This window comes from Oxyura jamaicensis, chromosome 3, assembly GCF_011077185.1.
Source record: "Oxyura jamaicensis isolate SHBP4307 breed ruddy duck chromosome 3, BPBGC_Ojam_1.0, whole genome shotgun sequence".
NCBI classification, from domain to species: Eukaryota; Metazoa; Chordata; class Aves; order Anseriformes; family Anatidae; genus Oxyura; species Oxyura jamaicensis.
The window spans coordinates 61896306-61921339 of NC_048895.1; the positions used below are offsets into that span (position 1 = coordinate 61896306).

Below are 25034 nucleotides of genomic sequence, written 5' to 3' on the forward strand. Positions count from 1 at the left end.
ATGATAGAATTCTTTAGTAACTAGAAGCTTGAATGGACCATGAGTTCTCCTGATTGCTCTAATTCTTAGTTCAGTAGGGTAGGCAGGCAAGAAGATGAACTATTTTTTTATACCTACTAAAACCTTGATACTAGACATTTTAAATCTGTTCTCCCAGATTATCCACAAATTTCTAGAAACAAAATTCCTCCAGATTACTCTCAAACTTCATTCTGCATCAAAGCGGTTTTCAAGTTTTCAGTTCAAACAGATATTATATAGTCAGATGTAAAATAGCTGGCTTAATAATAATAATAATAATAATAATAATAATAAAGTATCTGTATTCGTCCAAGAAAAAGTTTAAGATTTTTTAGTGGCATGTATGTTTAGAAGAGTGAAAGGATACAGTGATGTTAAAATATTTTCCTTATTCTCCCTTTGACATAAACAAGAATACTGTATCATCTATAGCCTCCTGTTATTTATAATCTTTCCTTAGAGATACAGTCAAAGACCAGTATCACATAGTCTAATGTCATCCAGATTTAGAAACACAAAAAAAAAGAAAGCTGAAGGTTGCACACTAAGGAGCATCACACTTATAACACTTTTATTTTATTTTTTTTTTAATCCAGAAGAAGCATTTGGAGATGGATGTAAAACAAGCAGATAGCATACATATGGCAATCAGCATTGTGGAGGCTTAAGCACAACATGCCAACTTTATATTAAAAGAAATCCTTTAAGTAAGGTTTTTCAGCTATATTTAAAAACTGGGAAATGCAGGATAGTTACTACCTTTTGTAACTCAATTCTATTTTGAGAATACTATTTAAAAATAGTATTTTTAACAATAAAAATGAAACAGTTTTCTATGACATTAGGCTTATGAATTACAATAAAAGCTTATATCTTGATGTAAGATTTCCTAAATCATTCTCTACTTTTCCTAAGACAAAAAGAAATCCTTACGATGATTGCCTGCTCTGAGATACCAATTATTATACTACCACACAGCTAGCAATCAGTCTGAGGAAAGGGTGTTTTTATCCAGTTACAGCTGTTTGGTTTTATTTGGTTTCAGCTGTTCAGAGAAATATTTTATTGAGTTTACAAATAAGGACTCACAATACTCCATCCCCATAGCATAAATCATATGGGCTAAGCGTGTCATTATGACTATAATTTACATGATGCAACATGACAGTTAAGATGTACTGTGGTAATTTGTGAGTGCTTTCAGTGTTACTGTAGTATCAAAAATTTATATAGCCAAGTTATTAAGGCAAATTGTTTCATTCATACAGATGTCTGACAGTAACCACAAAGGACCCCCAAATTACACTGAAAAAATATCTTCCACATTCAAATGATTTGTGCACATTCTTATTATTATTTTGTTCTCTGAATAGAAGCAGGATGAAATTCTGTCTGTAAAAGTATCAATTCATATCACAGGGTAAGTTCATGAGGTATGGGAAACTGTAGGAAAAACTCTGCCTTGTCCAACTAAATGAGCCTGAATATCTTTAACAATTTATAGCCATGAACAGGATGCCCAATTCTTTGGAATAATGCTACTTAGTTTCCACATGCTCACTTACCTTCTGTCATGTTGATTTTCAGCCAGTAGGAAGAAAATAAATAAATAAGAAGTTGACAATCTCTAAGAGACTACAGTGGAAAATATGCTCGTGTGTTAAGGTTAGCATTTCAGATAACATTTTATCATAATTGGGATTATGGAAAATGGAAAAAATAGCTTTCATAATGTTTAGGACTCATTCCATCCTCAGTTTTACACTCTGGCCAAAAAAAAAAAAAAAAGAGAGAGAGAGAGAGATTTGCCTGAAGGTATGATAGAAGTCTTAATGAGAAGCCCAGAAGTTAGACCACAAAGGCACCCTAGACTTGAAAAAGTAAATATTTGCCTTAAACCTGCAAGGCATGAATATGTGTGTATGTGCACACATACACACGCGTAGACTTGGATAATTATATGCATTAGAACTGGCACAGAGCTCACAACAGCGTTTTCCAAGTTCTAGGGCAGACAGCTCCCCACACAAGCTTCTTGCCAAACATTAAAGTTTTGTAACACACCCCCACAACATCTGATACACAACTTGCATCTATGAAAAGCAGATGAGGGAATGGGTTTTCAAAGCTGAGGACAAGGTGGGAAGAGAACAGGACAAGCCGAACTGCACACCAGCCAATTCATTCAAAAAAAGCAATGCTGCAAACTATACAGATTACTCTAATACCTGACAACAGAAGCCAAAAAAAGGCTCAAGGTCAGAGATACTTAGTTAATTTTCTCTGCATATATTTTTTGCCTCACAAGGACACTCCATATGCCTCATTCCTTTCTACTTGCACTTTTGCTGGTCAAATAGCTATCCAACGTAATCTTCCATCAATTCCATCTCCCTTCAAAGCCTTACTTCTTTTCTCTCTCAATAAATCAAATTAGCATTTAGGCAAGCACCATCTGCACTTACTTTGTTGCCCAAATAAGAACTGGGTGCACTCCAGTAATATGTCTGTGGCAGTACTTTACGTGCAGCCACGTTGCTGATGCTGAGCTGCTGACGTCCACCACTATTCTTTTGTTTGGGAGTAACTCTGATGAGACCCGGTAAGCCAGCTAGATACCAACCATTCATGTCTTCTATCTGTGATGACAGAAAACAAAACAAAACAAAACACATTACAGTCAGAATCAAGACATCAGTCATTTCAATAGTCAAAACCTCTCATTCTTCCATTTTTAAAAAATGACTGTGTTTTATATGATTAATAGCAGTTCAAAAGCTAAGGAAATATAAGGGTAATAACAATAAATAATTACCTTATTGTTTGCAATTGGGAGTTATAACTCCCGAGCAGTTTGTCTGAAGTATGTATTGGATGCAAGTATTTGCTTTCACTGTTTTGCATCATCAGAGAGAGGAAGAAATTCTATCTTACAATCTTATGCATAAGTATAATTATTCCAAATATTGAACATGTTTACAATAAATAATATCAGTCACAGAAAGTATAGAATATGAGCTGACAAATGGATGCACATTTTCTGGTATAGTAGATTACTTAATTCTTAATTTTTTTTTTTTTTTATTATAAAGCCATAAAACTTTCAAGTTTAAATATACAGTTTTTTAGAAAGCCAAAACAAAGCTGAAAGCACCAGAACTTTTGAATCAGCAGAGAAGTGCATACTGTTCATTCAAGAATGGCTTCCGGAGCCTGGATACAAGCAGAACAATAAAGTAGCTCAGCTGTGGGCTGGAATTTTTTCCAGATGCTAGCATGTAAATGAGCACACCAGGCACATGATTTTACTCAGATTTCTAGCATACAATGCTGCTGAGACCAGGAGCTACCAGACCTGGAACATATTTACCAAACTAGATCTACAGACATGAATATGTAGCTTACATCCATTATAGTAGAATCAGTGTCTAAGCTTTGAGAACTAGTATAAAGTTTACAGTATATTTGCATGCTAGGGACATTTTTCTACAGTAAAAATAAGAACAGTAGGTTCTTCTCACTTCTACATATTTTCCTAGGGATGCACTATGCAAAAGAAATTCACTCAAAATGCCCCCAGTAAGGCATCCCTGCTCCTTATGTAAGATGTTTGTTATACATCTAATGTTTCAAAATTCTTAATTATTTCAGGTCTAGAAATCTAATAACGACCTGTAAAAGTGGTCGCCCTATGTATATATTGCATTTAACTAAGTACTTGGACTGTTTTAAGCACATGGCTTCATTTGTGACATTTATAATTTCTTTTGAAAATTTCACTATTCAACTGCACTTCTTCCAGAATTTTTTCACAATGAAGCAAATATAATTTATAAGCCTTTTCTTTTTGATAAATGACAAGATGTAGGGGGCACAAAAAACAAACAAAAAACGATTTTATAGTAAGATGCACTCTGTTGACAATGGACAGTGAGAATATACAAAAAGCCACCACCACCAACAACAAACAATGGCATATACTGATATGGTAGGATTTTTCTTACACTTCTGTAGGTGAAGTGAGAGTCTGTGCAGACATTTGTTTTCCCAGAGCAGAAACATTCCTCACAGCCTTTAGGATTATTTTGCTGCAGATTGAAGAAACCTGGTTTGCAACGATCACAGTTTTCTCCTTCAACATGTTCCTGAAAATGCACGTTAGAATATATTACTTTAGTTATCATAGATGAGAACTTGAGATAACCAGCTTTATACTCTCTTTTGCTTTGATGCATGACTAAAAAGACATTTATAGGAAACACTGTTCTTATTTGTAAATATTGGAACTATATCCTTTATACAATAAGTTACTACACCTGCACATAAATAACAGAACACAGAATTTGGACACCATAAGATTTTTAGTTCTTCTTCTGTTTGAATACATGCACTTGTTTCAGGGAATAATAAAGTTTATGTCTTGTATGCTTAAGGGAGTGAAAAGGGAAAGAAGTATGGGACACATGCCAACCTTAGTTTGTACATATGGCTGATAAAATCAGCATTCACAATTGACACAAACTACAGGTACACAGTATTAGTTGTAGAAGTCATTCAACATATCCGTTTTTCAGTGGTCTATTGCTTAGAGCTGAATCCAGGCTAATCCACGTGTGAAATGGGCTGCATTTTCTCTTTCCATAACCACATATGCTTGCCAGCCAAACAGCCAGATCTGCAAACTCTTCCATGTGGAAAGCAGGCACTAAACGTACATGAAATATTCCAAACTTAGCATTGAGTAATTACATTTTTCTTAGAAAGCTTGTAACATGAAGAAAGTCCTGCTACCTTGCCCAATTAATCCATTTGTCCTATACATAAAGATAAAGCTAGCTAGAAGTATGTTGCAATAGGTTCATGCTATCGCATGTGCTTAGAAATTATATATATATATATATTTCCCCAAGAAAAGCCAGAAAATTATTTCCTTTTCAAAAGTGTTATATACAGTTTATCTAATCCTGGAAATAGTGCTCTACAGTATGCACACAGGACAAAACTATGGGCTCCAAGTCAACAGAGAATGAAAACATTATGAAAATCCTGCCCACACTGTGTAGTCTAAGCTTGCTTGAAATATACTGCTCAGAAATAAGTTCATCAAAAGCCATTTGATAGCCTTCTGGCTAAGATGTAGCAAAGATGGAGAAGATAAGGCAAAGCTATGGGGAGAAAGATGGATTAAGAAGGTCATTAATGGGGAAAGGGTAAGGACAAAGAAGGAGATCAAACAAAAATATAAATAGGTTTTCACCACTACTTATATATTAAAAACACATATAACAAAATATCGTTGCTCTATCTCTATCACTGTGTTGTTTCTATTCTTCCTTTCAATAAAGTCATATACAGTCTGTTCAACAAACCAAAAATCTTTTTAGGACAACTCAAGGCCGTCAGTAAATTTTACCTTTGACACCTCATTAATTTCAATGATGGTATTTTTTACATTTTCACCAACAATCTTAGGATTTCATATAATTGTCATAGGTATGATAAAATCACCCAGCTATTCATGCTTAATGTGAAAAGTAACCATGGGATAACATCTGGGAGCTTACAGGCATATAAATGCTCTTACACAATTTTAGAAACACCAGTCAAGAACTCTGGTCCTAAAAGTTTCAGACCTTCCTGAAGTGCTTGGTGTGTACACACTGGGAAGGTGAAAATAAATAAATAAATAAAAAAGGAGAGAGATGCAAAGCAAAAGTTTTTGTTTAAATGTAAATCTGTCCTACTCTGCAGTCACAAGCAGAGTAGGACAGCTTTTCAGTGAATAAAACCTGTATAATTCGTTTGAGTAGACAGCAAATTTGCTGAATAATAGACACATAAAACTCAAAGTTGGAAAGGAGATCTAACCTTCCCTGCAGCCAAAGAAGCAATCTTTCTACAGGCTAATTTGTTTCTTAATACTTTGTTCAGTCCAGTTTTAAATTAACAGAAATGAGACTTTGACCATATACCTTCAGGAAGCTTTCTGCCTCAATCAGTGTAAAACAGGCATTTCTACCTGTGCCTCACCTTTTTAGACTTCAGTTTTCTCTGGCTAATGTGGCAAAGATAACAACATTGTGACCACTTGGTAACATTTTGGTGCTCATCCTAAGAACTTTTTCAGCAGTCAATTTCCTTAACAAGGAAACTATCTTTAGTAAATTTCAGAGCTCATTATATGTAACTGAAAGACATGATTAAAAGAAGGGAAGCATTTTTGCTCAGACCTGCTCTTAACTTGTCCAGACATCCCACTTTATTCTTCTTATGGAGCATAGCTAATCTGGTGATTTCAGGGTCCCTTTGATCATAATCTGCTTTGATTTGAATTTGAAGATTGCTAGTGAAAATAAATGGGTATGTATCAGTATGTCAGCTATCTGCAATGGGTATCATTATTCCCCCATGTGTACTTAAAACGGGGTTAGAGGAGTGAAAAGGAGACAAAGGATGACTGGGAAGGAGGTCACCAGAAGCGTGGACTCCCTGCGATAGGAACAATATCTCTATTCCCTGTTTGTTTGGTATTACAAAAATAACGTCATAATAGTAAGAACCATTCAGAAGTAGTTATCTTGTATTTAGCATATGACATCTTCACCACTCTTTCAAGTCAGAATATAATAAACTCTGATCTTATGGACTTGATAGCCAAGAAATTAGAACTCTGATATGGCTAGATTTTATTTTTGACAGAAAGCATGTGACTGTTACATAAAGTGAGGGTAAGGTTAATTCTCTGATTAGATTTCAGTGCTATTCAGCTGTCACACCAGAGCTTAATGAGTGTATGCAGCATGAGCTGAAGGAGTGAAGTATTTCTTGTACATTTTTGTACTTAGGGACATAATGTAAGTATTTTTAAATTCACATTTCTGTCTAATTCTGTTACTTAAAAGCTGGAAGGAAAGTCCCACAAGTATGACACACAAAAACTGACCCACTGCACAGTAAATTGCCCTGTGGTCATAAGCATGCTGACTTACTAAACAATGACTTACAGACCACCATTTCTAAAGCATTACTTGTATCACAGTATTTTCTAAGAAGTAGATGCATGTGTTTTTAGAAGTGTTTTCTTTTGATATAATATCAGTATATAATTTGCTGGAGGTGAGTAAAGGCACACACAGAAAGCCACTCTTAAACCTTCTTCCCATAAATTAAGAAATTCATTGTATAGAAAGGATGATTTAAATAAATAAATAAATAAATAAATATTCTAGAGATTTCTAAGCAACCATCCCAAGGCAAGAAAGAATGCCCTCAGTACGGAACTTAGCAAGAAGAGAGGATTAAATACCTAATGACAACCCTTAAAATGTAACTTTTTTGTAGTCTTAATACACCATCAGTTCAATGGATTTTCTTTTTTGAGGTCATAATACAGTAGTAAGGAGCAAGAGTTGAAAACAAATAATTCAGAAGCTTCTTAAGTGTCCCTTTCTTTCAGACTTATATGACAGGCAGCTTGCTACTAGATACCTATTTTAATTGCAGAGAGAACTAAGAGTACACAGGAGAATCTAAGGCTTCACTGGACCAAGAACAAGTGTTCTATGAGAAGTGACATTATACAGACATTAACATAGTTAGGTAGGATAGTGGAACATCACTGTATGATAGAATACCAGTGACTGCAGTCTTTCAATATCATTAGTATCTTCTTATGGCTCAGAAGAATTAAACATCCATACCTTACAGATGCAGAGACCTACACAAGGGTCAACATTCATACTGCCTTTCAGTGAGCAGTTGCAGGGCTGGCAGTCAGGATATCCTACATAACCCAAGGCACATCTATCGCAGTGTTCTCCTGCAAAGCCGATCTTGCAGTGACACAAACCAGGCAACATATCTACGGGAAGAGGGAAAATGCATAAGACACATTTAATTTATTTCATTATTGTTATCAAATATATGTGTTAGAGTGCTCAAAGCAACATCTTCCGTAGGTGTAACATAAAGGCATTGACACTGGGTCAACCATACAATTACTTAACTCATTAACCTGTCTGAGAGCAGCCAGAATAAAGCAAATAAGAACAGAAAATGTGAATAGTTATTTGAATTCTGAGCTTCCAGAAATCTGAATATTAGAGATCTTTTAAGCTGAAACTTATCCCTAAACCCTTGAATCTAACAATCCCTGGAAAAACTTCTATTAAATTGCCTAATTGATTTTGAATATGTTTTTACTTCCAGAATCCATAAAGCTCTCTAGCAGTAACTTCTGCATTTAGCCATGTGTAGTGTGAAATAAAACACTGATGTATGCTAAATCTGTATTTATTGCCCTTTAAATGTCGTATCATAGAAAACAGCAAGTAACCATTCCCTAATCACTTTCTCCATGTAATCTGTGATTTCATTGTATCTTTACTATATCCCACATTACAATTTTATTTCATATGCCAAAAAGTGCTAAGCCTTTATAATATCTCTTTACAAAGAAACTGCTTTGTATAGCTGAAAATCCCTATTGTCCTTCCCTGCACCATTTCCAGTTCTAATAAATTATTTAAGGGAGAGGCAGGATATAGTGTGGATTTATAAATCATATGGCATTTTTTTTCAGTTTTGTTTTTAAAACATCAGTTGTTTCCTAAGGCTGTGTTGATCTCCTACTACTGCTAAGTCAGCACTGAGCTGATATATCCAGGGCACAGTCCAAGGTAATTGTTAAGAGCTGTTTTGCTACTGCTAATGCCTAATTCAGAAATCACTACAATCAATGTGTAAGTAGAACTATTTTATTTTTCTCTGTTCTGCTTTTCATTTAATTGCTACAGAATTTTATCAGTTATTTAATTGCCCATCCACTGACTATCTTGAGATCTTTCTGAACATTTTGCAGTTCTTTCATTTTTCTGTGCTAAAAGATTTTGTACTTGCAAACTTTGTCACCTTCCTACTCGTCCCTTTTCCAGGTTAAATATGAATATTCTCAGCACTTCATATTGATCATCACTGTGAAAATGGTCCATTTATTTTCTTAAACAAGTACTCATCCATGACAGAACCTTTCTTCCTCATTCTATTACACCTTCTTTCACAGTCTTTTGTGAAGGTCTTTGTCAAAATTATTTGAACATCACAATCCAGTATTAATCAAAATAGACTTAGGTCCCATGTTCACTGATTCCTTCAAACAGAGTAACAAGCCACACTGTCTTCTACAAAAACAAAACAGAACAAAACAAACAAAAAAAAAACTCTGCTCTGGAGTTTAGCCCATTTTAGCCACAGGTCGTTAATCATATAAATCCTTTATTTTAGTTCTACTGATTTCTTTGATACAGAAACCAGACCTCTGAATTTTAGTTTCCTAGAACCTTCTGCCTTTTCTGACTTTCTTTTAGTAACTAGATAAACAGTTCATATTTATATAGTATTAACCTGGATTTTAGAAAGTACTATAAACTACATATAATGCTTCAGCAACTTCATTTTTAATTACACCCCGAAGACATGGATAAATATAATATACGCCTGATGAATTCTTATTATTATTCATTTATCATCTTGCTCTAAAACTGACACTTCTGAGATATTTCTTCCAACTTGTCCCCATGAACAAAGATACTCAAGTGGGAAGTTCTCTGAGCTCTTCTATTCAGTGATACGAAGAATTGTCTATGTCCTTTTCTTTCTTGATATCTCCAGTTTTAACTTGATTATACCTTAATCATATTTAACTACTACTGAATTTCAGTGTCTAGCAGTCTTCTAGATTCCAATTTATCTGAAGAAGTAAACAATGCTTAGCAACACTTAAGCATTTAGCAAATTATTCCTAATATTTTAACGTGTGACTAAGTGCATCACCTTACAGAATTTGTCACAACTTACATCCTTCACTATTATCCCCTGTTGGATATTTTTTTTGTTTTTTAGGGAGATTCTTCTTAGCATTTAAATAGATTTTTTTTTTTTCTAGCTTAGTTATGTCACTTGAATCATTTAGAATTAGAAGAATGCATCTTCTCTGAGGCTTGCCAGGCTAAAGCTAAGGCTAGGAATCTTTGGATTGGTCATTTTGATTTTCTTTCTAAAAGATTCTTTGTTTTAATTAACTTGTTCTTTAGGGAGGCCTTTTCACTCCTACAAGAATGTTGAATTTGAAGGCTCTTCAAGAACCAAGTTTTAAAACTCATGCATAAATATAGAGTTGCTTCTTTTTTTTGCAGTTTCTCTAACTAGATTTTTGAAGAAGCAGTCACCTATAGGAGTTTAAAATTATATTATTTGTTAATCTGTACAGTGATAAAATTCAATCTGTCTTCTCTAACATTGTCGCCTCTTTGATCATATTAACTGTCATCATAGTGCATCATATTAACTGTCACCTTCTTGATCTATCCTAATTATATATGGAACTTCAGTACATGAAGTCTTTGTGTCATTTAATATCACTAAACCATGTGCTCCATGGGTTTTGATGCCTATGGCCCAGCTGCTTTCCAAATTTGAGTGACCCTCTCTGCTAGCCACTTTTTTTCAGTGCCCAATCAAGAACCTTCTCTTTCTTCTCTTTTCTTTCTCTGCAGTTGGGGAGGAGAGACCAGGATTGGAAACTCCACAGTCACCAGCCCCCTTTCTTATGCAGTATGTACCATAGTTGTTATCTGTCTATTAAGAGACTTCACATGCCACAATACAGAGAGAGGAAACTGTGGAGACTACTAGCAATTATATATTCTTCTATCTCTTATGTGACATGGTAAGTCCATATTTCTTATTTGGCTCAGTGCCTTCTTTAATTTACAACACTATCATGCTGGCAGGAGCTAGGCTCTTATTTCTATGTAGCATGCAAATTCCTGTCAGTGTCTCCCTGTTTATCTTTTACCAAGCCTCTGTAGTGCTCGTTATGTCAACAGGGTAATTAAATTCTGATTTAGGGCAGGTGTTTCACGTCTGTCTTCTGTGGTTGTTGTAAAGAACTAACTTTTCAGTAGTAGTACATCTTATGCTTTAGGTCCATTTCTTCATAGGCCTTTTTTGAATAGGGTTTTATTTGTTGAAGCTGTTCTTCTCTGTTTTCTACCTGAATATTATCATTTTCTGTCCTATCTTTGAGTGTACAGAGGCTTTAAAAGTTCATCCTAGAGGATGAGTCATCTTGAAATATGAGATTTATCAATCAGTTTCCTCACAGCCTACCAGTCTATACAAAAATAAATTCATGCAAAAGCATGCATCAGATCCTTGAAAAAATTTGCAATCCAAAATCTGGCCTTGGCATTCTCAGTCCTGTTCAACAGTGTACATACTCCAAAAATAATCTCATGGAAACCAGTGGGACTGCTTGCTAAGCAAAGCACTATGGAGGCTGAATAAAGATCAAAATGTCTGAACCTTATTTATCTTACAATGTCTGAGAAAGTTTTCAGCAAAAATAAAGACCAGTCATTGGGATTATATTATACATAAAGAGGTAGCAGGGAAAAACTTCAGTGCATGATAGCATCTAAATTATGAAAATCTGCAAGTTTCTAAACTTCACAGATCTTAACAGGTACTAAAAAGATAATTAAAATAGCTATTTGTTAAAATACAGCCACTACATCTTAAAAAAAGAGTATTGATTTACTGAGAAAGCCTAATTACTGGAGTCTAGAATAGTTCAGAATGTATAGACTCCATCTTCACTTTTGAATGGACAACTGCAAGTGATCACAGTGTTAGCAGTGGTCAATTTTACCTACTATTATGATGGACGGACTTGGGTGGACGGACATGGGTGGACAAGTTCATTTTAAAATTCAGTGCATTCTTGCCTGTCAGTTACAAAACCTGGTAATGTTTTAATCAGTTTATTTTATCAATACCATAATTTGTAAACATACCATTGACTCATTGTTTCTGGCTCTAACATTTTTCCACATTACTCATGAAAATACCGTATAATGTTGTTATGTAAGAACATTTGAAAAGCATTCTTCGGGACTCAAAACCAAAAATATACAATGGAATTTAGAATAATAATCTTTTAGTTTAGAATGATTGGTAAAATATGTGAGGACAAAGTTATATTAAGCTAATCAAAATGGAAATTATAGATGCTTAAAATACAGAAATATTTCTTTTTCTCCAGAAACAATGTTTGGTCAATTATAAAGTGATTCCTTTATGCCCTTCTCTTATCTACCCAAGCCTGATGATGACTACAGATGTAGCCTTAGAAATCCTCTCGTTGCACTTCATCTATGTATGGTACTTGTTACAAAGCTCCATTTTAATTGTTATGTACCTACAGTATTGAAACACATAGAGAATGTACAGCTTTCATCTTTATTTTCATCGAGAACTGTTCACAGTGACTTTATATTCCTGATGACTACCATATTTCCATTTTAGTTTAGGCATTTTAATGTTCCAGACTGGGTTGCTTACCAAACTTCTAAGAAATATATTCCCATCTTACACCAAACAAACAATTTCTCCTTAAACAGCCAGCCAGCAAACTCTGAGATGTATTTCAACCAGCCCAGCGTGTATTCATTCTGGTTCATAGGTGAATAGATAGATTTCCTCAGACAGATGATGCTTTCCAGCCTTTCTTTTGTAAAGGCTCCCTGGTGCTTCAAACCCAACTGTGGCCAAGGGTGAGGAGTATAGAGAGTAAAAATAATTTTATCAGGGTATTGCACATAAGTTTGTTAGCCTTAGAGAATACTCTAATGTGCTTAAAAGCAACAGGCCTCTAACCAATTTTAGCCAAATGAACTGAGCATCAGGAAGATCAGGAGAACTTCGTTACAGTCAGGACTGAAAAAATACGAGAGTTTTAATTTTGTGAAAATAAATAAATAACTCACTGATACATGAGACTGTAAAAACTGCTGAAATGTGAAACTTGTTTGAATGCCTGGAACTAGATGACAAGGATTGGCTGCTTGCCAATAAAGGTGAAAGGAGGAAAATTAGAGGGAGAGAATCAAATTCTGGACAAGTTACCCTCAAGATGATGGCATGAAACATTCCTTAATTTATTAGAAAGATACAATTACGTACTCTAAACTTTAGTTTAAAAGGGTGGAAACAATAGAGAAAAAGCTAGACAAGAAAGAAGGGGTCCAAAGAGGAGCTTGATTCCCTTCCTAGAGACATGTAGGAAAAGGAAGAATGAAGAGAATTTGCCAGCAACAAGACCAGAGGATTGAAAAGGCAGAAAGAGATACATGAAACAAGGAGTTAAAGCAAAGTACCACAAAATTCTGGGTAAGATGTGCTGAATGTAATAAATTTGCATGGATCTTGCTTGGAATTTGGTAGTACCACCCATCAGCAAGCCAGTCAGATTTAGAAAGTGTAAGCAGATGTACAAAGCAACTATGAGGGGGTTTAGATCTGTTCATTGCTCAGAAGCCAGAATAAGACATTATGAAAGCTCCTAATGACACTGTTACTGACAACCAAACAAGATGGAAAAGCATCATTATCTTTTTTCTTCCCTATTCTCATTAAATGACAGGCTGAATGCCTGTCTATTAACTGTTTTTCAGCTGTCAGGCCCCTGCAGAATGACCCTTACAGTGGTCAGGACTGAAGGTGTGAAAAGAAAGCCTGTAGCAATAACAGACAGGAACCCAGAAACCAGACAGGCTTGTTTAACACACAGGTGGGACACGGCATTTCTTTGAATTAATCCTTCTTCCATTTCAAAATAGTAGTCTCAGTATTTTACAAAAGCACTGAATGTCTGTAGTGAAAAATGTTTGAATAATAGTTGTCCTATTTAACAGTATAAGAGTTTTCTTTGTTGTGTAAAGCCTGCCATCTGTAACCTCTCCACTCTTTCCCACTGATTTGATAGAGACATCACACGGTCTTGCTGTGCTTTTCTACCTTTGGGATGCATCTCTCATCTGCTTCCACGGTCTTTCCTATCCATCTGTGTGACAAACTGTATGGGGTGTAGGCAGCAAGGTTTTGGCAATGAGGGGGCTGCCAGGGCCTCTGTGAGGTGGGGCTGGGGCTGCCCCATGCCATACACAGTCCCAGTCCACTCCAACAGCCCCACTACCAGGCATGGCCGGGCCCAGCAGCCATGGGTAGGCACCTTGGGGAAGACTTTAGTGAAGAGTCACTAAAACGAGACAGAGAAGTTGGGAATGAAGGAGTGTGGAGTTGGGAGTGAAGGAGTGTGGGTGATCCTGGAGCATGGAACTGTTTACTTTTTATCTTTGTTCCTCACTACCCAAACCTATTTATATTGGCAAAAAATAAAATTAATTTTCCCCAAGTCATGTCTGTGACAGTAATTGGTAAGAGATCTTCCTGTCTTTATCTTGACACATGACATTTTTCACCTTATTTTCTACCCCATCCTGTTGAGGACGGGGAGTAAGAGAGCAGCTAGGTGGGCAACTGGCAGCTTGTCATGGTCACCCTTGCACAATATACCACTGTAACAGTAATCAGGCAGCATCACTGTATCTAGAAACTTTAGTTCTATGAACTGATATAGTCAGTATGTAATTGTTATAGTATAGTTTTCATTGATCTCTATTTCAAGAAAAAGATTGCTATGATATCTCATCAACAGATATTATTTTAATTAGCCCAATAAAAACACCTCTTAAGAACTGACCTTCAGTTTTGTTGTCTTGCTACAATATTTTCAGAGGCTGGTCAGCAAAAGGACCAGAACCGTACTCCAATCATTTCCAAAGCACAAGAAATAAATTTATTATCTATTTGCAGATAGCTTTTTTCAGGGCTATGGTAAAGAGCTTGCAATCCTACATAAATAATATAGATGGCATATAAATATGACACCTTTTAAGCAGATTTTTTCTAGGTTTGAAATGCAAATATGTATGGCAAAGAAAAGAGATGAAGAGATTATGATTGTACTAGCTTTAATCTCTGCTGTAAAAGAATAAAGCTCTTTAAAGCCAAAATTCTCTAATATTCGATGGAGAAAACTCTCTCAAATATACTCATGTTTACAAGCCATGAATATGAAGGAAGCCTCAGAAAATTTGGGAATATAAAATCTAAAGAAAATTATCCTAAGTATGCAGGTGGATCATTTTTTGCATGAGTAAAATTAAAAAATATCTCCTGTGATTTTTTAATTTTTCTTTAAGAGATAGCACAGGGAAAGACAAATAAAATTCATCTTTTCTTTGACCACTGGTGATATATATCATTATTATGACCAGATTTATATCATTATCTTTTGGAGATCTTACCTCCTTCTGCATGTTTCTCATCTTTGACACAGTTTTCATGTAGAGACCCATTTGGATCACAGGAACAGGGCTGGCATGGATCTGGGCTATCTGGCAATACCTATAAAAACAGAGATATTACTAAAAAAAGTCTTACCGTTAAAGTTTGTACGATAACAAAAATGGGATGGTTGCCTAATTCAGCTCATGCAGTCTAGACGTTAATGTTCCATTTTAGATTTCTGTTAGAAACATGTAATTTCGATATAATTGGATTTTCAACTAAAAGAAGTGAACAGGTAAATTGATAATAATGGACTCTTGTATCATTAAAAGCAATAATCGTAATCAAGTGGATTTTAAACAGTCACTACCTAAAGTAACAATGGCAAACTGTTCAGTTTTTCTGGTCAACGTCCTTCAAATAACTAACTGAATATAGTTAGTAACTGAACAAAGAGGATAAGTGAAGAAAAATGAACACTAGACAATGGAACAATTTCCCTTCATTCTTGAAAATGTTATCTCAGATAAAAATAAACCTTAGTCTAATACAACACTGGGATATAAACTAGAAGTCCTGCATAAACTATGTATATCTATATACTCTACATATATTTTACAGATATGGAGATATAATCCCTATTAGTTGGATGGTAACCTGATTCAGATGAAAAAATCAAGTTCCCTGTTGTTGAAGAGATCAGCACTCCTTTTCTACAAGCTCTAAGGCTAAAAAAACAGTGTATCAGGAAAAATGTAATTGTGATTTGCTGATGCTTTCTGTGTTTGAGGACTGAAAAGCAATCAGACTAAAGGCCATCATTTACTCAACTGAAACTATACAGACAAAATATCAGGAATTTAAGCACATACTAATAGTGCTTAATAATAATTTAAAGCACAGGCACAGCCCATGTTGGCAGTACAACTTAAAATAATGTGCATCTTCTGACAGCTTCATTTTAGATGAAAATGCAGCTTATATGCTGAAATACAAAAAAATAATAAATAAGAAATCTATTGCACTAAAAATGAAAGACATTCATGGGCCACTATAGAATTTCAGCAGTTATTTACTACATTTTAAAAATAAAATTTATAGACCTTCTTTCTCCAATATCAAATATCACAATATTTCTTTGATCTTTGATAATACATCTTGGAATTCATTACTGAGGCAAAAGTTCTGTTTACAAGACCACATCCTCCTTTAATTTCAACTGAAATATTAGCTGGAGGCCCTGACCTCAAGTACATTCCTTCATATCAACACAATTCAGTTTCATATTTCTGTGAACGTTAACTTTACAGATTTCCAGCTGTGAAAAGCAACTACTTCGCTGTCAGAATTAGAAGTTCACCTACATAAAATGACAGTCCAAACTATATCATCTCTTTTTAATAACTTAACTCTCCAATCTGATGTGATGACTTGAACACAAAGAATTACAGCAAAGTGACAACAGAATGTGCATTTACCCCTTTAGGTCTGAAGTAACCGTCAACACAGGTTTCACAGTTTATGCCATCAGTGTGGTTTGTACAATTAACACACACTCCACCCCCAATGTATTCTCCATGAACATTCAAACTCTGATTTTTGTCTGCCACATTCTGATCATAGTAACATTCCTCGGTCTTCCCATGACAGTTGCATGCTAAAAGAGAAAGAACTGTATTAGCAAAGATTTTCTGGCTGTTACTAATGTATTAAAAACAATCTTTCAACAATTTGTCATTTGTAGTGTGTACAATACAACAGATAACACATTCAAGCGTTAATTCTCTACTTCAGCTACAAAAAGTCTAGTAACAAATGCAGCCTGGAGTTCTGTAGATTGATTTTTTTTTTCTTGATATTTTGTCTCAGATAGTATAGAGTGGACTTGTATAGTCTAATTAGGTTCTTTCTGTATTATTTTATTCTGTTTATATTGATCGTCCAGAAACCTTTTGGTAGCACACACATATGACTCATGGAACAGGAAATTTAAAACACAAGAGGAACCATAAGAAAAATAGCAGAATTGTGTATTAAATTAAAATAATTTCCTTGAAAGCTAAAAGATATCCTCAAAGTATTTGTTTTTCACATACTCATATAAGAAATGGGTCAGAACAAAAGAGATTCCCAGTCTTAAAACTACTTGAGAAGTTCAGATCTGAGCTCTTAGACTGTAGGTCCATATCTAGGAGAGTTAATCTTATAATCTGTTGCTGTGAAAATTCGATTTTTAATTTCCATATAAAGAGAAATTCAAAGCTCATCAGCATTGTAGTGAGTCGTTCTCCTGACATTTGAACTAGATCCCATGGAACTGTTTCCATCCTGAAAGTACAACAATTCACTAAGGGTTTAACAGGGCATAATAAATGTCCCTTAAAAATGAGACATGAAAATAAATAGACTCTGGTTTGATTCCAGAGTGCATTCCAGTGCAGACAGTCTCTACTGAAACAAAGACCTCTGCAAAAAGACTTTTCAGGACACAAATATGCACTTACTACTTTTAATATGGGAATATATTCTTTATTTTTAATTAATTTTTAACTATTCCTGGTAAGAATCTAGCTGCACAAAAGAATAGACACTTAGATCTAATGAAGCCCTATATTTTATTATGTTTGGAAATATAAGTGATACACGACCTTTGGAAGTAAGGTTTTAACATTCAATTATAGCTATCCTTACTACAGTAAATCTGAAAATGAAATTCCCACCCTGTGGGGATGGTGATATTTCAAGGTATGTTTTCATTGCATGCTGGAAAACTGGATACATCTGGTTTTTATTTTTTATTTTTCACTAGGAATATAAGAAACTCAAATCCCATTTTGATCATGTAAAATATTTTGTTTCATTTAGGCTGCACATTAAACTATATAAAAGTGACTGTTTACACCAAAAAAAATTGTGCTGCTAAAGTTTAATACAATGAAAAAAAAAGCAAATATATATATATTTGTATAAGAATTCAGTCCTGTTACTTTATCAAAACAAAAGCAATGTAAATATAACCATTAAAAAAGGAAGTCAAAACAAACTTTTTTAAAACATACTACACCAAAATCAGCATGTTACGCTGAAATATTCTGAGTTCAATAAAACTACAACTCTACATGTACGTTTTCTATTGACTTTTTTGAGTCAGCCAGCCTAAATAAGCAAACAAGAACTGATTCATAAACAAATGTGGTAAGAAAAAAAAATAAATCACAAAATCATTTAGGACTCAATTTCACTTTTCACCAGCAGATACAGTAATCCTCTTCTGTCCTTCTTTTAACTTACGTTCACATTCATGCTTAACCAGGAAAGTCCCAGCATGCCATGGTTTCTGATTGAAACCAGGACAACACCGATCACATGTCTCTCCACACGTGTTGTGCTCACACTGACAGATGGATTTCTAATTTAAAAGAAAAACAAATATTTACAAAATGTGATGATTTGAAGAATCTGCCCATGTACATAATCTGCATTCCAATTCAAATTATGAAAACATTAGCATTAAGAATGACTATACTCTGTAAATTCTCTGTTTACTCATTTTTACTCATTTATGTATCCTGCGTCCACCTAGTGAGAGACAGAAGTGTGTGTTTAACCTTAATAGTTCAATTTTAAAAAAGCAACCATGCACAAAAGAATTTGGCCACAGAGTCTTAGGAGAATCTAAGGACATGGGAGAATCTACTTCCATCTGACTGAAGCAAGGAGTAGGGAAGAATGAAAGTTCACCAACACAGCAAGTAAGCCACAGTGCTAATAGCCCTCAGATAAAGCTTCACATTACAGGAAAACTGACCCTATAGCTAGCTTATGCTAGAAGGGGTGAGCCAATTGCTACTCTTCCCTTAGATGCAGCAATCTGAAGCTGCAGGGTGAAATCAATTCTGTTGGCTGATACCATAAAAATAGTCATCTTTTCTTTTAACTCTATTTTTTTTACTGGAGGAGTCAACTCATTTTGTAACACTCTAACTGCACAACTAAATTGTATGTGAGGGCAGCAGGAGGAGTTTTTAAACTAACAGGAGATGAGAGCAGGACCACCACCCTTTCAGTGGCATTTTGGTTCCTCAGAAGATTGCCTTAGTCCCAGCGTGAAAATATTACTGTAGGCACACATAAACTTTCTGAGCCACAGAAGAAGCATGGGAAAGAAACTGTAGGTTGGGGAAATTAAGAACACAAATTGCCTTCCCAATAGTCTTTCACTAGAGGGGATTATCTGTGGTCCTTGTGAGCCCACTCAAGGTCAATGCAGCAAGCTAACCTGGCGAAACTTTTGTAGCTTAACACACAAAGCATGGATTTTGCAAAACAAGGTCAAGTTAAGGAGTGCTTCAGAACAGCAAGGCAGTAAATTCAAGTAAGTTTATTTTTTTCACTGGTAGAGGAAAGATTAATTGTGATAACAATTAAAGTCACAATGTTTTACAAGCCAAAGCCCCTGTTTTAGTATGGCTCAGTCTAAAGAGTATCTCTGGAGAGCTAAAACAAATATGCCAAATCTCTTAAGGCTTTGGTTGTTTCACTTATTGTATTTTTTATACTGGTTAGACAATACGTATTTGTCACCTGCAAAACAAAACACAACACTCGTCAAAATGTGTTTTTATCTAGTAGCCAAACCACCTGAATTGAAGCCTACCTTCATCTCTTAGCATTTACGTTGTGAGGTAGGCCCACTTCTAACACATGGCAATGAAGCAATACTGATGTTTGATAACTAAGACTATCTGAAACAACAGTACATCACTTGCTATGTAAATCATTATAGAAAAGGCCTGGAAGGATTAAAGCAAGGAATTTGTAAAATTTTTACAAGGAGCCACCAAAATTGCTTAGAACTGTAAATGTATTCTTTGTAAGATTTCTTTCATTTTTTAAAATCAGTTCCTATGCAATTGGTTAATGTCATCAATCAAAAAAATATTTTTTTTGTTGTATAGTACAAAACTTCTACTTGAGTGAATAGCATATGAAGAGATTCCCACAGTGTGTCACATCAGTAATATTAGTAGATTGCAAATTCTGTATTAGTGATGATGTGTGCATGCATATGTATAGATTTGGACCATCAATAACAAATTACATTTCTGTATTTCAATTATATTGGCCATGAGTTTATTAATGGTGTAAAAAGAAAGCTACATGTATGGAATAAATTATAAATGGTTCATGATTTTCTAGACTAGCTTGATTGATCACTCAATTAATATTTCACGCATACTAAATGCACCATTCTAGAGCCATCATTTGTTTGCAAGTTTCGATTAAATACTTGATGGCTATTTAGGAAACACCTTGATTAATACCAAAAAAGAATAATAAAAACTGACTCTTAGTGCTTGCCTCCACAGCTACATAACATTATCCAAATTTCTGTTTTTCCTAGGAAACTTTGAATATGGCCTGAATTATCTGAAACCTATTTTTTCATTTCAGAGAAAGCCTCTGCTGACATTGCATGAATGCTTATTCTTCTGGTTGCCAGCACTATTACATCCTAGTACTGCTGTTCTTGTAGGTGAAAGAGAGACATAAATCAACAGAACTCTAAGGAATATCAAGATTTTTTTCTCAAGTTTCACCTTGTGAATAAAGCACATTAAAGAAAAAAAAAAAAAGAAAGAAAGAAAGAAAGAAAAGAAAAGAAAAATACATACATTGGTCACTGGATCAAGTGGACAAGCCTTTGCATGGCCTGAACATATGCACATGCCACCAACTGAGATATCCTTTATAGAATAGTAATACTGTAAGACAAAACAGAAATTGAATTGCTAAGTGGATTGTAAAATGCAGGTGCCAAAGTACAGAATTCATTTCTGTTGACAAAACTGTCAGGTCCTCTTCTATGTCTTTTTTGATCTATCACAAATACAGTATACAGTATAATCCAAGCTATGTCTTGATCAACAGATTCAGGTTTAGTGAATGAAAGGGTATAAATTGGCACAGTTCCATTTGTTTGAAGTCACAAGAGCCATGTCAATTTATACACAGCACACACCAAATATAAGCACAGGAAAAGGCTATATGCACACTGGATAATGAAAAGTCAAATGCTGTAGAATTTTCTCCCTTCAGAAGACATGAAAAGGAAGAGGCATGGTGTTGGGGAGCAGAGAAAGATGAGAACAAAAGCTCAGACAAGAACACCTTTGTTTACCTTAGCTGAGTAATATTTGAGCATTCTCTGGGCTATGAAAAGAACTGTTTTTCATTACTGGCCTTCTGAATGACTGTGGAAGATTTTTCTTTACTAAAATTTAAATAGCGTTTGACCTGTTGCTCTTACATATGACTTTCTGATTTTCTTTGGTGGGGATTAATACCCCTAACCAGGAAGGAGGACAGAAAGGCATTTATAATTATATATTGTCACATCTTGGTAAAGTGAATCTTGTATGCCATCTTGTCCGCTTTCATCTGTTTTGGTGAGGGTCCAGTAACATCTTAACAATTTCCTAATCAAAACAAACATGCCATTTTCAAATTTTGCTTTCCTCTGTTCAACCTCTTTTTCAGATCATTAACAAATATATCAAACAAAGCAGAAACTCACATAACTCATGATTAACATTTTACTATACAGAAAATGTATAATTTACGGCTACCTTTTGTTTCCTATTTTGTGGAATAGTGGCTTGTCTACCGTATTCTGTAGGAAAAGCCAGAAAAGGATGGCAAGTTTCAATTGATCCTTGTTCCTTTCAAAAGGATCTCTAAAAGACCTCATGGAGACTTGCCATAAAGAAGCTCTTTTTCTTTATTGGTTTGAGAAATCTATGGATCATTCTGCACTAGATTTTAATGAATATATGGCGGTGTTTAATATGTGAACTGGAATCTTAACGAGATCCATTTTTGTGATTCTGCTCACTTTATTATTTATTATTTTTTGTGATTCTACTCACATTATTAAATGTGTACTCTCATGTAAACATGTGATTTCCATGATTAGTGAGGTGTGCAATATCTGTTCTCAACTGGAAGCATTTCTAGGTTTACAGTACAAAACAGAATGCCAAATTCTAATCTTTCAGAAATAGCCAGCACCCTATGTATTTGGAGGAAGGAATGAAAACTAGAAAAGTGGAACAGAATAATCAAATTTTATTCTTTACAGCTATCCACTGTTGATAAATGAAGATAATTAAAGCCAAGAATAGAAGTAATCTTCCTTTATTTGAGGATTTACTATGGTGGTACTCATTTTTCCAAAAGAAAAATAAGATTAACAGAAAAAGGAAGTTAGCAGAAAGGAAAAACGTGGAAAGGTATGCATCCTGTACAACAGCTTTTAAGAATGCCTCAGAAAAGTCAGAGAAAAACAAAACAAAACAACAACAACAACAACAACAACAAAAACAATAACATGCAGCATTTGAGCAGCAGGAAGACAGAGAGGTATGGCATAGGAAGAAAGTATGGATTGTGGAAAAACAGCAGTCAGGGTTGTACATGCACAAGTATAGTGTGAGTTTGAGTGCTGCATCTATTCTTTTAAGCTAATATAGGATCTAAAATTTTACTGTTATCAACAGTCATATAACAATGCTAAAAGTGTTGTATTCAGGCACTACTACGACTAATAGTACCATTACTAGAAATAACACTCAAAGAAAGTGTTCAAGGAATGTTAAAGGCAGCAAAGGACTGAACAGCAGAGGAGGCAAGAGGACATTATCTAAGAGAAGCCATTTGCCAATTACCCATATCAGAATATTTACACTAAAAGGAGCTCTATGCTTATGCTAATAAACATGTTCTGTATGTTAATAACACCATTAAGCAGAAAATGTAAAACTGTGACTTTTGCTATAGAGAAGATAACAAAATGTTGTGAAGAGGAGGAAATACGCTACTTACAACCAGGACTTTGACAGATAGCAAACAGCTACTCATCATCTTCCAAGATTTCCTATGCCAAGCATAGGTAAATACAGCATTTCTAAAAGAATTTCTACACATGCATTTCTACTGTATTGACAGAACTTACCCTCCTTGTAACAATGGGATCAATTTCATTGGGATCTTTGTGTGCGAACATCATTAAATCAGCATTTAGTGTCCGTATCCTCTGAAATCTCAGGCGAATAAAACGAGCAGAGGTGAACTCCAGTAAAGCACGTGAAGGATCATCAGCACTAGGCCGTCCATTGATTAGAGAAGTGTGAATCTGAAGACAGAATTATTAAAGCAATAAGGAATTAGATTACAGCGATGCTGCCATGATTATGCCAACAGATATCATTAAAGGCACTGTGTGAATGCATATGAAAATGTAAAATGCCTTCATCCTTTATAACGCAGATCTCCCTACAAAAAATAAATAAATAATAATAATAAAAAAATAAATCCAACTATCCGCTTTTGAGCAAAGGAGAGTCATCAACTACAGAAAAAAATGTAGAAAAAAATGCACAAAACAACAAAGCCCTACAATAATGTCCACGCTGCCAGCAAATCATTCCTCTTCTTCTAGCCTGAAATAAATATTTTCAGGTATTGAACAACTGAAGGACTCAAAAATATGGAGTTAAAGGAATGGATATTTGGAATGGGACTCAGAATTCAACAGGGATCAGTTTGCACATCTTAGAGAAGTTATTATCAAAACACTAGAACTAGATGTTTTCTAAAGACAGGGTAACTTTTGAAATACTGACAACTACAACAGCTGGATGAGATAAAATAAGCATTCATTAGCATCTCCCCTTTCCCATTTACACAGTTCATCATTTCCTTTGAATCCTGTTCTCAGAAAATCGAAGTAATTTTCTGGGTTGCAACAGTTGTCACCTAGTCCCTAAGAAAAACCTTTGTCATCTCTGAAAACTCTGTTCAATATTTGTTTTTCCAAAGATCCTACCAATCTCTGCTTACACTGTGGTTTCAGTAAAGATTGTCTCCCCTTTCTCTGCCTTTCTATAGTGTTTCTATAGTAAACACTAGGAACTTGGGTGCCTTGTGACTCTGATCGCAGCACCCAGGGCAAGGCAACAAAATCAGGCAATCTTCTTCCCCTCCTGCCAAGATGAACCCTTTCTAACTGACCACGGCACAATACACACTAGCTGTTAATCAACAAAATAAAACAGATGTGCTGCTACAGAAGTGTTCTTGGAAAAGGCCTATGAGAAGAAAAATGTCAGGTATAGCAAATATTGTTAATGAGCACCTTGGGGTGGGGTGGGGGGGAGGGTGGGGGGAGAGGAAGAAAGAAACCATTAATTTTCCTGTATTTTGAAGTGCTAAATTTTAATTGGGGCATTTTTATTATAGGCCAGCACACTGAAAGATATTCTGATGTTGAGCCAAACATGCAGAACATTAAAATGAATAAGAGACTTATTTATTATTTGTGATGAATATATTGTGCACCTTACCTCAGTGCTCTGAGTGAAAGGTCAGGCTACCCAGTCATTTTCTATCATTGAACATGATCACATTGCCACTGTTTTAAGCAAACAGGATTCAGAATGCCAGCTGGCACTCACTCAGCAGTGGCTACCTCACACTGAGGAGAGAAACAGCAGATCTACTGCTCCCTGCAAAGCAGTAGCTCTTCCTTTCCTGGATTTTTTGCAGGACTGGATAGAAGGCTTATTGAACAGCTGCGGTCTGGCATTGGCTATGTGATACTATTAACTCACTTATTTTCACTACCAACAGGGTAACACTAAACCTCATCACATCCAGCATCCTGTTCCATTGTATCCACAGGTACACAAAATCACTCTGAGCCACTCTGCCAGGAGCAACTATCAGTCACATCCTGCCTGAATATGAATCAGCACCTCTAG

General features: G+C 35.2%; 1 protein-coding gene across 6 annotated transcripts in view; it reads right to left on the reverse strand.

Annotated features, from left to right (window-relative positions):
* LAMA2 (laminin subunit alpha 2) overlaps positions 1 to 25034 on the reverse strand; it is a 390777-nt gene that overhangs the window by 214566 nt on the left and 151177 nt on the right. For all 6 annotated transcript variants that reach the window (XM_035321576.1, XM_035321577.1, XM_035321575.1 and 3 more), the window contains exons 5-12: positions 23228 to 23407; positions 20889 to 20978; positions 18505 to 18622; positions 16692 to 16870; positions 15231 to 15330; positions 7722 to 7882; positions 4026 to 4166; positions 2487 to 2660 (exon numbers count right to left, since the gene is read on the reverse strand). In XM_035321576.1, coding sequence (XP_035177467.1) covers positions 2487 to 2660; positions 4026 to 4166; positions 7722 to 7882; positions 15231 to 15330; positions 16692 to 16870; positions 18505 to 18622; positions 20889 to 20978; positions 23228 to 23407 — 1143 coding nt within the window. The remainder of the gene's footprint in view (positions 1 to 2486; positions 2661 to 4025; positions 4167 to 7721; positions 7883 to 15230; positions 15331 to 16691; positions 16871 to 18504; positions 18623 to 20888; positions 20979 to 23227; positions 23408 to 25034) is intronic.